Source organism: Choristoneura fumiferana, chromosome 18, assembly GCF_025370935.1.
Source record: "Choristoneura fumiferana chromosome 18, NRCan_CFum_1, whole genome shotgun sequence".
NCBI lineage: Eukaryota > Metazoa > Arthropoda > Insecta > Lepidoptera > Tortricidae > Choristoneura > Choristoneura fumiferana.
The window spans coordinates 9,850,683-9,867,782 of record NC_133489.1 but is presented as its reverse complement, the minus strand read 5'-3'; the positions used below and the strand labels follow the sequence as shown (position 1 = coordinate 9,867,782).

Below are 17,100 nucleotides of genomic sequence, written 5' to 3'. Positions count from 1 at the left end.
TGCCAACACTAAGGTGTTAGGTAAAAAAAAAGTTGATCAAAGGCGTTTTACAGGCATTGAAAATAATTAATTTAAAACTATAAAAAACATTATCCGATCAGATATCGTTATCGGACGACGATACGATATCGGGGCAAGTAAAATGTATGAAATATGTAGGTACCTGTCTTTCACATTGTCCGGCCCGATCTGATATCGGAGCCGACACCGATATGTTGGTGGCACCGTTGGACGCCCGCCAGTGAGGTGTCGGACGATAATGTTTGTTTTGTATGTGTGCTATGCGTGTATCTAAATTGTCTCTGCGTGCGCAGAGCCCGATGCGTAACGCCCATTTTGAGTAGGCCGTATCGGAACGATTTTGTCGGAACTATGTTAAAAACAGCAAATGGTGTCGGCTATTGTATGTTGTCCTTCGTCATCCGATAACGATATCGGATTGGATAATGTGAAAACGCTCTATGTCCAATATAACTTTAATGTCTTATTACACTTTCCTAATTAAGGATCTCTAATGATTTAGAATCCTATTTTAGTAAAGTGTAATAAGCTCTTTACAAAAAAAATAGTTACATTTTTAAATATGGCCACACGGAAGTGTCCGTCCGCCATGATATATATAATTTCAACATGGCGCCCGGTTGTGCGGAGTGTGTGTGTGTGAAAGTGCAGTGAAATTATGTTAAAATATCTAATGTTTTTAGTGATAAATTTAGTGTTTAAGTGAAAAGTGTGTGCATTCATGCAGCGGTTTCCTTATCATGGCTTTGGATTTACGCCTGCACTCTCCTGCAGGCGCAGAACCTGTTGTTTATACATGGCCCCTCACTTCGGGTCATGGTTCGGTAAGGAAATCGTGTATATTTTTACTTTGGTATCTCGATATGATAATGAACTATGTGTTTCGCGTGTGTTATCGCAGTTTTTCCTTTTAAAAGATAGTGTCGCTATATGCTCATGGTCATAGATAACCCTCTAACTGGAGAATACTTATTTTCGCGCCATAAAATGTGGTCAAGAGTTTAGTTTTAGTTTTAGTTCATATCGATTGTAGTAGTATTTGTACTCATAAATCACAAACAACAACTTGTTTGTCTCACGAAGAATGTAACATGCTGTTCTTGATATCACATGGGTCTTGCAGTCTTGAGTGTATTGACCTCGTGTTTTGTCAAGGTGTCGGCTTTTTTTAGATGGTTCTGTATACACTGCCCGTTGTAGTTGTAGATCATCGTCATTTCCATTTTGAGCGCACATGAAATATCATGATTGGCTGCACTATTATCTCTATTTATATGCTACATAATTTATGTTATGATACATTTATTATCATGGTAATGCTGTCTAGACCAGTGAAAGCAGAGACTTTCAGAGAATAGGATAGAACCAATTGTATTGTTTATCAAATGATTCAACAACAACAACAGGTTGATTTCATTCAATTTTATTGAAATTTAATCCTATTAGATAGGTCTTTGACATTCCTCCCACTCAGTGGTAATCTTTTACTACTATCAGAATTGGAAACAATTAAGAGACTCTTACTATAAGTAGTAAAGAAGATTTATATAAATCCACTTTGTTTGATAATTATGTATGTTATTGTAGTGGTGTGATAAAATTTTTATTTGTTTTACAATCAACATACTATCAGCATCAGCTATAAGTTGCCTGTGCATTATAAATAATAATAATAATACTTTATCATTAGGCAACACATCAAAATTTGCTTTTTTAATTGCATGGTTGAAAAGAATTATCTGCAGGAAATTTATATGTGTGCCATAGTTGCAGTAATCATTAATTTAACATCCACATGTTATTATGGATAATTTCAGTGTATAATTCCATAGCAGGATGTGCTTTCTTTGCTCTTAAGGATTTTTTTTTATAACTAACAATTAATATATGTATGCTATTATAATTAGATATAATGTTGAAATTTGTGCTGTCATATGAAAGCTCACATGAAACGGGGTTGATATGGTTTATTTACATTTTCACCCTAGATGATTTATTTATTTGTCAACAAAAAATTAGTGTTTCAGTTAAAACACCAATGTGCTGTAAAATTCAAATTATACAAAACAAAAAGACATATAAAAACACAAAAATTACGTACAAAAGAAAAACAAAAACTAATTAGGGATTTTTAAAGTATGATGTGTAGGAACCTTTAATTAATAGCCAAGGCTAACAAACTAGTGTCATAACTTATACTTTGCTACTCTTGAAGATCAACACAGAGAATGTACCCATTAAAAGTTCAAAACAAAAAGAAATGATTTAATGTTGTATTCTGCACCAGTGAAACCTACCTAGTAAACTTATGCAAGTGCTTTTAATTTTTTCTTAAAAATCAGGGATGGTATGAACAAAATATTTCAGTTCTAGTTGTGGATTAAGACTAATATAATACTGGTTTCTGGAGGTGAGAAAAAAATGTCTGGTATTATTTTCAGATAGTGTCTGTTGGTATTAGATTTTTTTGGAATTGTAATACAATTTACAACAGAAAATAATACAGCCTGGCAGAAACCTGTTATAATGCTTATATTATAATATTATGTATCATTGAGACCTTGCAACTATCTGAAATTACTAACTTTATTTCTGGTTTATTTATGGTTGTGGATGTTGTTTATATTATCAATATCAGTTTATATAGGTCTATGTAGATAATAAATTATTTAATATACTTTAAAAAATGTTGATTTGGGCTTATGGATTACCCAGTTATAGTTTATATACCATTAAAATAATTTTTCCACTAATTAAAAAATTTTAACAGTCCCTGCCAGCTTTCTCTTCAATTTATGATGAATTGAACAGTAAAAATGGTTTTGCACCACAACTACAATGTTGTTTATACCTAATAAATGTATGTTCAAATGTCAACCTTATCAATTATTTTTATATTAACCAGAATCAGGCAACAGTGTACTGTTTTTGTAGTCTTGGGACAATGTTAATAAAATTACATGCATATTAATTGAGATACTACTTTATTATCTCAAGTGTAAGTAATCATTTTTTTAAGTTCAATAGAGAAATCTTGCTTAATTGTAAAACATGGCTAATATTACCTGATACTTCTAAAATTTTGGGTTGTGGACATGTCAGGGGTTTTTTGGGGTGTTTGAAAAATTGTAATTAAATAGGTGGTTTTATTTTTGGAATAATATTAGACAAGTTAAAAAATATGATTGTTTTTAAACACAAACATTTTTCTTTGACATCTATCTCAACATGTTTTTCCAAAAAAGGCAAGGACTATGATTTTCCAATTAGTGGAGAAATGCCGAAATACATAATTTACCATAACATCATAAACTTTATGCAAAAATGAATAATATATCTATTTTTTGAAGTGAACTGAAAGGGTGTGTGTAAATATGTGTGTACACATATTTTAAAAGCATTTTGCAAGTACAGTCAAAACCGTTTATAAAGACATTGAAGGGACAGCAATATTTGGTCATTAGACACCATTGGTTGTTATAACCCATGTTACCTTGGTATATAAGATTGTGTTGAGATTTTTTTGGTTATATCGGATATGTTGTTATAACTGGTGTCTTTATAATCGGTTTTGACTGTACATATTAGTACACATTACCCCAAAACAGATAGGTAAAGAAGTCAATCTCATGTATGTACTTCACTTTTCATACCTACGCCGCCGGCGCTCTAGGGTTGTCAACTATGACTTATGCACAAAAAACTATTGCGGTAGTGGCACTCCTATCTGGCTGTTTGATTTAATGTTGAGAATGAAACAAGAAGAATGGAAATATAAGTTAATAATAACTGAATATTTTAATGCTAATGTCATTGTTATATCACAAATTTGTCACAGAAAATATCTTGCGACGATTTCGACATAGGGGAAATGGATGATTATTATATTTTAAAGTGATTTGCGAATTTATTACGCATTTTTCATTATTGCACAAAAAAGTTCACAGACGCGTGTCTCAAGCGGATGGCACTCGCGCTCGCACTGATCCCAACCCGTCCGAGATATTGTATTGCTCGAGCGCACAATGTATGTAGATTGATTTCTGTACCTATCTGTTTTGTGAAATAACACTATAAAAACATATTATTAAATAGACTTTGCACATTCCCTGTGGTAAAAATTAACCTTGTCTTGTATGTTAATTTGGAATAGTGCCTCCTAACGCCCAAGTAAAATTTTTGATTTATGAACATCAAACTTTATGCCATTTATGATAGATATATATTTATATATTTATAAAGGACTCTGGGCATTAGGAGAATAGTTATCTATTAGTGCAGGGTTTCTCAAACTTTCGGCTCCACATACCCCTGTTAAATTTTCCAGGTGACAGCGAACCCCTTAACTAATTAAATCCCCCCCCCCCCTCTAACCTCCCAAAGAAAACAATAAAATTGACTGTTGAACGATGAAATCAGTCGCGCGCGCGCTGCCATGTGTGCCGCCAGTGCCTGCCAGTCATTACGCCACCCTTACGTAAAACTTGTCGCGAAGCGAACCCCCTACCGTCGAATGGCGAACCCCTAGGGGTTCGCGTACCCCACTTTGCGAAACCCTGTATTAGTGAAAAAAAAAAACTGTTCAGCATTGCAGAAATTACATGCTACATACAGTCAAGTACAAAAACTATCCTTTTAAAAATTCAACAATAAATATTTTACCGCAGCCTTATTATGTCAGACAAATAATAAGAGAATATTTGTGATTCCTAAGTAGAAACGAAATATATATATTTTTTAATTCAACTGGATGGCAAACAAGCAAGTGGGTCTCCTGATGGTAAGAGATCACCACCACCCATAAACATCTGCAACACCAGGGGTATTGCAGATGCGTTACCAACCTAGAGGCTTAAGATGGAATACCTCAAGTGCCAGTAATTTCACTGGCTGACGGGCCAATCAACTATTTTACCGACACTTTGGGCGTCTCCTGCGTTGTCCAGACTGCGGTGACCAAAATTGTCTCTGGCGTTACCAAAAAACGTACTTCCAACAAGATATTTCACGGTTTAATAGCTTAAACTTACATGGCATGAATTCATGTACACCATCTATTAAATTACAGAAAAAACATGTTTACTTACAAAAATCTGCAATTGTTTGAAAAATGTCACGGCCAGATTAGTGTCGGTAAAAAAGTTGATTGGCCCTGATATGATATGATTCATTTTTTATTTTTTTAATGTAATTTAATAAATATTATTCAACTTGATTAAAACAAAAAACTTGCTTAATTTCTCACAATAAAGACATGATCGATTATATTAACATAATATTTTATTATAAAGATCTTACTTATATATTTTTTTTATGTTTGTTAATAATCACCTTTTTTATTTGCTGTTATTGCAAATAAACCAACAGTGTCAACAAAAACATAAAGCCTCACTGTACCTCATAAAAATAACACATTTAACACTCAACTCACACATGGCTCAATACAGTAAAAATTTTGAGTACCACTTTGCCAAACATTCAGTGATTTATCCGAATAGAATTAGAATATGCCGAATACCGAATAAAACGAATATAACAAAAATATACATACGTTTGAAGTGCCAAAACATGTATACAGGACTTTATTGCCTTAACATTAAGGTTGTGTATACATATTTTTTGCACTTTGGCTGTGTCCATATCTTTGTTGCTGACTGTACATACTATTATGTGCTGGGAAAAGATATCTATGTTGTCAAGAAATAATTCAAAGTTACCTTTTGTGTGTGATACTCAATAGTTATCTTGAAAAAACATTATTGCAGTAGTAGTATAAATAAATGACCCTGACTATGAAGTAAGAGGTCATTGGGTTGATTTCCTCCAGAAGCAGATACATATTAAGATGGACCATGGTCATACATGTTCCATTTTTGTTGCAGAATTATAAGAACCGTTGCAAAATATTAACATAAAGAAATCAATCCGCACTGGGCCCGCGCGGGAACTGCGGCCCAAGCCCTCTCATTATGAGAGGAGGCCTGTGCCCTGCAGTGGGACGTATATAGGCTGGGATGATGAAAGAAATCATTGGAAAACTAAGTAACTAACATAAATGAAACATCCCGTTTTGTGAACTACTATAATCTCCTTGGAAGCTTGTAATTTAACATTTTTTTCTTTTACAGGACAAACACGATGGAGCACTAGAAATAGTAGAAACAATAAGGTAGGAACAATCATCTTTGTTACTTGTGTGAATTGTTTTTTGGGCTGTTTAATCAGCATAGTATAAAATCACATATGAAATAATTAAATACATCCCAGAATGTAGTAGTGGGTGTGCCAACAAAACTGAAGTAAGTAACTATTTGAAATATACCTAAGTAGGTAGGTATACTGCGTTATCTTTATCGATTGTACCTAGTTGTGTAGATTGTAGCAACCTATGTGTATGGGCTTGTTCTGATATGACGTGCGTGTGTAAAGCGTGAAGGACGTGGGGGCAATGACCGAGGCGGTTTCGCGCCGAATAATAGATAGGTATAGGTACGTAATGTACGTACGTTATATACAAACAACTTGTACAGCAGTGTCGTTGTCGCCCTACTGCCCGCGCTCGACCTACAAAATCGGACTTTATAAGTGTAAGTAGGTATTACTCAAGTGTATGCATAAAATCGGTCAAGTGCGAGTCTGACTCGGGTTCGTCGAAGGATACAGTCAAGTGCAAATATATCAACACGGCCAAAGATACAAAAATACGTACACGAGTACACGGCCTTAAAAGTGTTAAATGCATAGTTGTGTATACATAAGTACATATTTTTGTTACTTTGGCGGTGTCGATATCTTTGCACTTGACTGTAACGTATTACTGAACTTACCGAAAAAAAAAAATACGTTTCTTCTTAGGGTTCCCTATCTCGAAAGGGATAAAAAAACTCTTTGTAGGATCAATGGCGTGTCTGTCTGACTATCCTTCTGTCACACCAAATTTGCTCCGAAACTGCTGAAAAATCGAAAATTGGTGCGTATTTGTTATTTGTAAGTTGGTGACCCAAACATGGACACTCATGGGGGATACTCATTGTAATTTAGAAAAAAAAAACGCACTCTACCTTCTGACACATTTATTGAAAGAGTTGGTTGTATGAAACTTAAATAAATATTTCTTATGCCTACCTATAGTAAGATAAATAGTTTGGAAGTTATTTTAGAAAATAGACGAAAATTTACTATTACCAATAATAATTACCTATCTCCAAAAACATCAGCTCCAAATAAAAAAAACATGTATACATAAAATTACCTATAGAAATAGGTACACCTAAAGATTACAGGAACACCTATAAAAAGTTGCTGATATTTAAATTAACATAGAATTTTCCCATAATGCAATAGAGAAATGCGGAACCTTCGCTACGCAAGTTTAATTCACACTTGTGCAGTTTTATTTTGTTGACTATGAATTACAACCATTTCTCTTCTCTATCTTTGCTATTCGGACGCACAAGGTATGTATACGTAATGAGCCAGCTGCCTTGGACGCTTACTGTACCTACTTTATATTAAATTTGACTCGAATTTGTCACACTGTCCCATGTAAACATTGCTAAATATACACAATGACATGTAAACCTACTAACCCGTAATTGAAACTGAAAACTAGAGCACGCAGCAGTTGTTAGGTAGGTACGTTGAGAAGAATCGGGGTCAAACGTTTTTCGCGATCGAGCACCCTGACGTTGAAAAATCTGTTAGAAATTACATATCTTGTTATAGGTAAAAATACTCGCAGTACAACCTTGTCTCAGTAAGCCATCGTTATACTCGCCAAGGAAGTCACTGGGATATTTATTGCGAAAGGTTTATTTGTTGATCTGTGAGGAGAGCTTTATAATAATCATTTATCTCAAACAATCAGTTCATATTGTGTTAGTAACAATAATCTTATTACCTACGTTAGTGTCATAAAATTAAAATTAAAATTAAAACATAATCAAGTAGAGAATTAAATTTAAATTAAGTCATGTTTGTTAGACGCATTTCCTGTTTTTTTTTCTTGTATAAATAAATCCAATCGACTTTTCCTCTGATCGTAATAATTACTGATCTATATTTCTACTTGTAGAAAAATTTCCGAATCGCTTTTTTACCTGGTCTTATTATTAACTGATCTATATGTCTACTTGTACAAAAAAAACCGAATCGCTTTTTTACCCGGTCTTAATATTATCTGATATATATTTCTACTTGTAGAAAAAAAACCGAGTCGCCTTTTACCCAGTCTTATTATTAACTGATCTATATTTTATATGGTATAAAAATTTCCGAAACGCCTTTATAAACGATCTTATTATTTATGAAGCCTTAACTTTATTCAAGTGATTTTACGGTTACGTAGCATAACATCTAAAATCAAATGTCATAAACACAGACACATACGTCTAGAATGTCGAAAGCCTAAATGAATAATGTTCGTAATCTATAACGTTCAAAATACATACAACACGACTGGTCGAATGAATATAATATCGAAGTACAAAATTAATAATATTATTTGTCATAAACTTGATACACATACGTCTATGTAGAATGTCAAAAGCTTTCGATTAACAAAAACAAAGTAGATAGGTTGGTTCAAATAAATAAATAGGTTCGTTAGGTTGCTTTATATGCCCGAAGGGCACGCTGCCAGAAATAGGAGCCCCACGTGGGGCTCCGTCAACTCTGTCATAGGGAAGTAAATTTGCTAAACAAAAATAAAACTGACAACTGCTCTTTTTCTAAACGTAAAAAATTATATCAGTAAATAATAAGATCGGTTATAAAGGCGTATCGGAATTTTTTCTACAAGAAAATAAAAATATCAGAAAATACGTCTATAGGAAAAGAATGCGTTCGGAAATTTTTCTACAAGAAAATAAAAATATCAGAAGTTATGTCTATAGGGAAAGAATGCATTCGGAAATTTTTATACAACAAAATAAACATATCAGAAAATATGTCTATAGGGAAAGAAGGTGATCGGATTTTTTTATACAAGAAAAAAAATATATCAGGAAATGCGTCTAACAAATCGCTAACCATTATTAAAAAGGGTAATTTTGGAGCGCCAGTGACAGTCATTCCAGTGCCCTACTATCGGGCACTCCATTCGCTCCAGGATGGTGTTCAGGAGACTGCTGGTGCTGCCCCGCAAGCGCTGCATCACCGAAGCTACTCTATAGTGTACCTGCACAAAACTAGTGATGGGGGATTATTCGCGATAGTTCCTTTGGCTGTTCCTTCGAAGGAACTATTGGGTGGATCAACTATTTCTTGTTGTTATTCTGTCCCCTCAGCGAGGAGACAAAAAGTATCTAGTACAGTTTAATAGAAGAAATGTTATTTCACATCATACCAATATGCTTATTAGATGACCAATTATAGAAGGGGCCTAAAACCACCACAAAAATGAATGTTTGGCAAATTTTAATCGTATAAACTTACGATTTAATTAAAGAAAGACTCGGGAGACCGTAACTACAGCAACGAGTGACGAGAAAAAGTTGATCGACCCTAATATTAAGTTGTTTTTGCACCAACTAGTGCGAAAAAAAACGTAATTGGTTCTTCGAAGAAACAGCCAAAAGAACTACCGCCAATAATCCGGAGTGATACGTGTGATGGTGGTGTGCTATACATACATACATTCATGTAAATATAAATATGTATACGCAATACACACATAGGACAGGTCAGGTGCCAGGTTGTGTTTCTTACTTTGTGTGGGGTATAAATCACGCTTTATCTAATCTAGCTCAACAGTCATCAATGTTAGGCATCTTCATCAGTTCATACCTACTTCTTGCTGTTCGTTGCCTAATACACATAAAAAAACGTAGTAGCTTAGTATTAACGACGAATGGTTGGTGGTCACTGTAACCCTAAAAAGTGGATATGTTAATTATGTGTATAGTATACGGCATCTCCTTAAGTTTATAATTCAGAACCAGTGATTTATGCATTCGTATGATCGATACGAGCGTCATGCCCAAAGAAATTAGATATTATAAAACTACAAGGTTTATTATTTCTTATTGATATCTATTTTTTCGAAGTATTCACCGTGAGCACGTATACACTTTTTCATCCGGCTAAACCACTTTGAAAATGTCAGTGACCATTCTTCTTTGGGTACCTCGGAAATCTTTATTAAACTTGCCATTTCGGCACGTGGAAAGAGTTAAATAGATATTTGTTCGCACGTTTTTTAAGTCTTCCTGTGAGGGGGTGAAATAGGGGATGAAAGATTATATGGAAGATCGTCATTGTCGAAGATAAACCGATAGTTCTTTATGAAACTTGGCATTTGGGCACGTGATAAGAGATAAATAGATAATTGTTCGCGCGTTTTTAAAAAACCTTTTTGCGAGGGGGTGAAATAGGGGATGAAACTTTATACGGAAGATCGTCATTGTCGAAGATAAATCGATGGTTCTTTATGAAACTTGGCATTGGGTACTTATAAAAAATAAATAGATTTTTGTTCAAGCGTTTTTGAAAATTTTACCTGCGAGGGGATGTTAGCAGAGGGGATGATGCTGTGTTAGCAGAGCCTTCTAAGCTCATAAGCAAAATGTACGCAATGTGGGGTCATTTTAGATGGCTTATTGACATAGACATAAAAAATTATGATTTTCATATTTTTCTTATTTGTTGTGATATAAGCTACTTTTATGCAAAATTCCAAGTTTCTAGGACAGCCGGAAGTACCTATAACTTTTTCTGTTAAGGCGATTTGTATGCAAACACCTTTTTAATGACTGTAGCTTTTGATTGCTTTGACTTTTTTCACAGCTTTCGGGACATTGGCCTGAGTTTAGGGTTTTAATTTCAACTCGATACCTATACTCCGCGCGTTTACGAGATAATTTTTCCTTTTGAGGTACAGAACCCTAAAAAACATTGGCTTTTCAAATTTTGACCTATTTACTTGAAAATATGGGGATGAAAAATAATGGGGGCGTCGACGGCATCTTCACGGGTCGAAAATCGTTGACCACGTACTTAATTTATTCTTTACATTTGGGAATAAATAGAAATCATTGGGTGCCAAATCAGGGCTTCCGGCGACCCGTCAATTCTATTTTTTGACCTTCCAAAAATGTAGTTGTTTCGCAAGATGTATGACAGCTGTAAAGTATGATTCTTTCGTTGCTGTTTGTTTTTGCGTATTTATTCAAATACTTCCGGCAAACAAACGGTCGTGTACCACTCCGAATTGACCGTTTTACGATTCTCCAGTGGTATTGTAGCCACATGGTCATTAATACCAAAAAAGCAGGCACCATTTGCTTTAAGGTGCTTTTTGCACGAGTTACTTTCGTAGGGTTCGGCTCATTTTGAAACACCCACACTGTTGATTGTTGTTTAGTTTCGGGATCGTACGCATAGATCCAGGATTCGTCACCTGTGTAGATATTATAAACAGATTTTGAGTCACCCATTGGAGTCGCCTCGGGTATTTTTTTTTTAACATTTTTTTGCACCATTCGACGCGAGCTTCTTTTTGATCTTGAGTTAAGTTGTGCGGGATCCAACGCAAACAATTTTTTTTTACACACAAATGTTCATGTAATATTTTATGAATGCTCGTCATACATATGGCCAGAGTGTCCTCTTTCTCGCGATACGTAACATGACGGTCTTGCATTATAAGTTTTCGCACAGCTTCAATATTTTGTGCCACAACGACGGATTTCGGGCGACCTTCCTTAACTTCGTCCGTGAGCTTACTCCGTCCACGATTAAACTCACTAAACCAGTGATACACAATAGGTTTTCGATGGAGCTTCATCACCAAAAGTCGAAGTTAATTGATCTACGCACTGTTGTTGCGTTAAACCACGTCGAAAATCGTAATAAATCATAGCACGAATATTTTCACGAGTGAGTTCCATTATTTCAGCGATATGACATTTTAATTAAAAGTAAAAAAGCTGTCTTAATTATAATCGTACCTTCCTAACTTACAATAAAGGACGTAAGGTGTCAAGAGTTCACTATGAAGAATTAGTCCTTTTGTGTTGACAGGGTAGAATACACGTCGTATTGCTAAAATGTGGCTACCCGCAAAATATTTATGTTTTACCACAGAATGGAAGAACAAAAAAAATTAGTTGAGATATAAAGCAATGTATTAAAATATGTTTCATAAACCGTAGAAGTTTCTATGTTCTATTATTGGCAGAATACCCTAAATAAATTAAAAACTTTCCAAAGTTACTATTCCACGCGGACGAAGTCGCGGGCAAAAGCTAGTATATTATAAATTTGTTATTTTGATTTAGTATAACTTCTACGTAGATACTACATATTTATACACCATACTTTGTTTTTCCTTGATGATTAGGTATTTTAGTATGTAAATGTTATCTCGTTTAGCCTGAGATACAGGAATTATCCTAGTTCAGGCACATGTGTTACATAGATTTTAAGTGAAATATTGCATTTTATGTTATTTTGTACCGAAATTCATTCAACAAATTTGATTATTATTATTATTAAGTGACGATCAGTATTTAAAATTGAATATTTACCGCATATTAGTACTGAACCCCACATTGGCTGGCCCGAGACGCCCTTGGGCAGTTTGTTATACTATAATATTATTCTAAGTCGAAAATTAGCAGGGAACCAGTTTGGGTCGACCGATCGTTTGGCGTTTAGGAGTCGATTCGAGGGCCGGCGACGGCGGTGCGCTGAGGCTGTGACCTCTTCTCGACCGGACCGCACTGGTTCACCCTCCCGCGTGACCTTGATATTGTCCTCGATCGGGATCGCTGGATTAATTTCTGTCTCGAGGGACCGAAATATACTTAATATGTGCTATACTGATCTAATATCGTCTACTTATATCATTAGTTGCTTTGCTCATAGAAAATAAATATTAACGTTATGTAAAGAAACAAGGTACAAGATTGAACAGATATCGCTTTGATGGCATCGAAGTCATTAATTAATCAAGCTAAAAGCTACACTTAGGGGCTGTTTCACTATCCATTGATTAGTGTTAACTGACGGTTAAATGTGATGCCGTCTCCGGCTATTCGAACAAAACAAATAGAGACTGCATCACATTTAACCGTCAGTTACGTTAGATACGTTGATCAATTTTCACGAATTGAAAAGGGCCAGGTTAGATAGATGTAGGTACTGTGGGGACTGTAACTAGGTGAGAGCTTAGGTACTGGGGATCAACGCGCGTGACTTTAAACTTAGTTCAAAATAAACAACTTCTTCAATCATTTGGATTTATTTCAGAACTTAAAAATACATTTACATAGCATAGCACCAGCCGCTTACGCTATCGGGAGCAATCTGCGATGTATACCGCTGTCAATCTGTTTTAAAGTTATATTCTAGAAACACAATATATAAAAAAACCTATCCCTTTATATAAAACTAGGTTAGTCTAACCTGTCAGGTGGTCATTTTTACCACCTGCCAGCGGTATACAGCCTAATTCCTACAGTACTCTTAAGTCTCGCAACTAACGAGCTTATATGAAACGATATATGAGTGTGATTGAAGCGAAAGAGGCGTGTAAGGAAGGACCTTATCACACTAGTGATTTGCGGGCGAGTTGAAAGCGAAGGCGAGCGCGCAGTGAGTTCGCTGCGAGCGCGTAACGATAGCGCCACGAGCGCGCAAGCGCAACGATATCGCCGCGAGCGTGCAATGATGTCGCTGGGAGCGCGCATAGCGCCGAAGACTCCCTATTATTATTGTACGAGAGTACAATATGGAGTTTTTGGCGCTATACGCAGCTAACTCGCTGCACGCTCATAGCGACATCGTTGCGCGCTCGCGGCGAAATCGTTATCAATTCGCCCGCAAATCGCTAGTGTGATAAGGCCCTAAGGATCGTAGCATTCGGCATTCTCTACTCTTTGCTTACCCTTGAGTATACATACGTATGTAATAAATTGTGGCAATGCAACATACAGTGTTACTAAATATAAAATATGTTGTTTAGGTGGGTGTGCGACGACCTGCCGGACATGAAGGCCGCTCTGGAAAACAACATCCTGAGCGACTACAACACCCACTCGTACGAGAGCATGCGGGCTCTCTGCGATCGCTTCAACCGAGCCATCGACTCCGTCGTCGCACTGGTAATTATTACTATTTATGCATTTATTCCTTGGTTCACAATTATTACAAACGAGTAACAAGGGCGTTGAACCTGCATTAGAGTAAGCTGGTTCTAGATTTGACTGGTGTATTTTGGTGTTGTCGGTTATATAAACTGGTTGTGTATCGCGTTGCGTCACCCGCGGCGTGACCTCCAACGCAGGCAGAAGTTGTTCCAACGGCCGGACCCACCTCCGCTTGCCGCCAACCCACCCCACTCTCGCTCCCGACCTCACTCCACATTTCACTCAATTCATATTTCAGGCGTTAGTTATATGAACAGTACCTACTCTCATCTCGAACTGGAACTGCGACAGCTATCGAAAGTGAAAAGCTCCCGAATAGGGCGTGGGCTCACCCCGGGGCTGGCGCGGACTTGCTTGACCTACATATGTCGCAATTGTCCGCTTAATTTAGTCACTGCATCCTTTTATGCTGCGTGTGTAATGTTTATGTTTTGATTGAAATAAACAATAAACTTGGTAGTACAATATTAGTGTTTTTACAAGTTTTTGGTTTCAATTGTAATATTTATTAAGACCGCAAGTCGAATTTCACCCACTTAAATAATGCAAGTAGGACAATCACCAAAAAGGTTGTATCTAAGTTTGTACTTTAAGCCAAATTATTTTACTAATAGTTTAGGAATTATCGAGTAGGAAGTCTATGAATAATATAATAAGTCATAAAGGTCCGTTTAGAGTTTTTGTTGTAGCCATCATACACATTGTGTCAGTCATCTTTGTCTTAGTATAAGTAATAAATAGTACTTGTACTGTCTTTGTATCATTAGCCAAATTACCGAACAGAAATACAAGGTGTTAATTAAATAACTGAAATCCAGAAAGTAGTTTGCTCAGAATCGAGAGTAGAAAAGATTACACTATGTTTTAAATTAGGTTGTGCTTGTGTTTTTAAATGCATTTTTTATTGTGCCTGCAACAGGCACCAATACGGTATTTGATTATTTTGTATATGTTTTATAAATTAAAACTACACAATGCCTGTTATCGAATAGAAAAACAGTTTTTAAGCTACCTTTACAAATAACAAAGTTATAAAGGTTTGAAATTCAAGATTAGACAGAGAAAGACATACCGGCATGTGACGGTGACGGCACACGCCAATACCGCCATACTTGCTGCATAGAGAAAAGCGTTTGAGAAAGAGACAGGTATATAGATTTGTCAAAAAATCACTATAAATCCAATTTTCAACCGATTTAAATTTTCTCTTCGCTAAACACTATCTGTATATCTATATTTTCATAATAATATTAAGATATGGCAAAATCAGGAGTTGTCAAATACCGTATTAAATATTTTAGCGAGGTTGCATACTATTTCGATAATTTAATACTGGCTGGTTTGCTGTCACTGTGTGATTTTCTTCTAAAAACGTCAAAACGCAACTGACAAATACAAATCATGAGTGTAGAGTTAGAAATGAAGTAAAATTACTGACTTAGCAAAACGCACGAATATCTTTTAAAATAGCTGTTTGATTCGCGCTGTCATCGTTCATCCACCATTACCTCTCATATTTCGTTTCCTAGATTTTTTTTACCGTACAACGGCAAAAACTACTAGACACTGGCAAAATTGTCCTCCAATAGACAGAGCCATATTTTTCTAAAAATCTAATCTAATCTTTTAAAATAATGAAGGTACTAAATAATAAATGCAATCAACTAACTTAAAATGAAAAAATATTTTTGGGGTGTCTGAGGTTTTCAGTTATTTAATTAACACCTTGTATTTGCATGCCAAAATTGAAGTCTTAAATCTTAGTCATTCATTATGGTTAACGGAAATAACGAGATAAGACAATTTTGAATCGTATAAATATAAAAATCCTTTTAATCCTGGGAGAATTACTACATTTTCTAAAATTAGTTTACTGTATAATCACCCGCTTGTATCTTGTATGTTGAATTAGAAGAGTCTAATAATCGTATTTACGGAGATAGGGTCACTCTGAATCGAATATATTAATCCTATTTACTTCCTTCCTAGCCCGTGGAAATATCTACAAGTCCGCCTGTATTCCTTGTCTTAATCATAAAGACAAACTCTATGCAAAATTTCAGCCTTCTAAAACCAAGGAATTGGGCTAGGCGTTGATACGTCATATAATACTTAACTTTTCTTTAGAAAGGCGATATTCAAATTAAATCTTCATTATTCAAGATCTTTTAATTTAAGACGCCAATTGTTTGTAAGATTACTAAGATAAATAACGCATCAAATGCATGTTCAGTGAAGAATCAGTCATTTATGTAATTCTGTTGACTCGTGACGGGGGTTACGCCCTCGCCGTGCGATCGATATCGTTTGTACTATTATAAGCTAAGGGCAGCAGACGGCTGGCGGTCGGCCGGTGCACCCGGGCTATTCTCCGTACGACCATTTAATTGATCTCAAAATTTCGTGCTTACTTAAATATCGATCGAATTGGTAGGTTTGAAAATATTTAGATATCTAATTATCATATTGCAAAAATATAGCAAAGGCTCCAAGTTAAAAGTTTACCATTACTCATTAGCGAATTAATTAGTTAATCTCTTTAGTGTTCAAAATAACATATAAAGCAGATCGTTATTAGCGGTGGCGCCCACGTATCTGGAAACGGTGACGGGAATTGAAAAATATTTACCTGCCATGTGGATCCTTTTTGACGGAAGGTTGCGTAACAAGCAGTTATGAATGGTTCAGTCAGGTAGAATTGTATTCAAAGTTGTCGTGCTACGCAACGCGGGGTCCTTTGTAGAGACGGGCCGGACGTACTTGCGCTAACTTGTATAACGGCGTTACGTGATCTGCTCCTTAATTCCTTTGGCAAAATTCTTGGAGTTGGAGCGCAATACGCAAAACAACTTACGTCACCTTCATATGCGTTTTTTAAAGCTATGGCGCGGAAGTGTTTTATTTCCGCGCCTCGCCCCGGGGCTTTGAG

General features: G+C 35.7%; 1 protein-coding gene across 5 annotated transcripts in view; it reads left to right on the top strand.

Moving 5' to 3' along the window:
- The first annotated feature begins 625 nt into the window (after positions 1–625).
- The window catches only part of gpp (DOT1 like histone lysine methyltransferase grappa), a 45,437-nt gene continuing 28,962 nt past the window's right edge, over positions 626–17,100 (top strand). For 4 of the 5 annotated variants that reach the window (XM_074102266.1, XM_074102265.1, XM_074102264.1 and 1 more), the window contains exons 1-3: positions 626–845; positions 6,150–6,190; positions 13,988–14,126. In XM_074102266.1, coding sequence (XP_073958367.1) covers positions 762–845; positions 6,150–6,190; positions 13,988–14,126 — 264 coding nt within the window. In that variant the 5' untranslated portion in view covers positions 626–761. Of the gene's footprint in view, positions 846–5,923; positions 6,064–6,149; positions 6,191–13,987; positions 14,127–17,100 lie in introns of those variants that run through there. The other variant, XM_074102267.1, reaches the window with a different exon arrangement.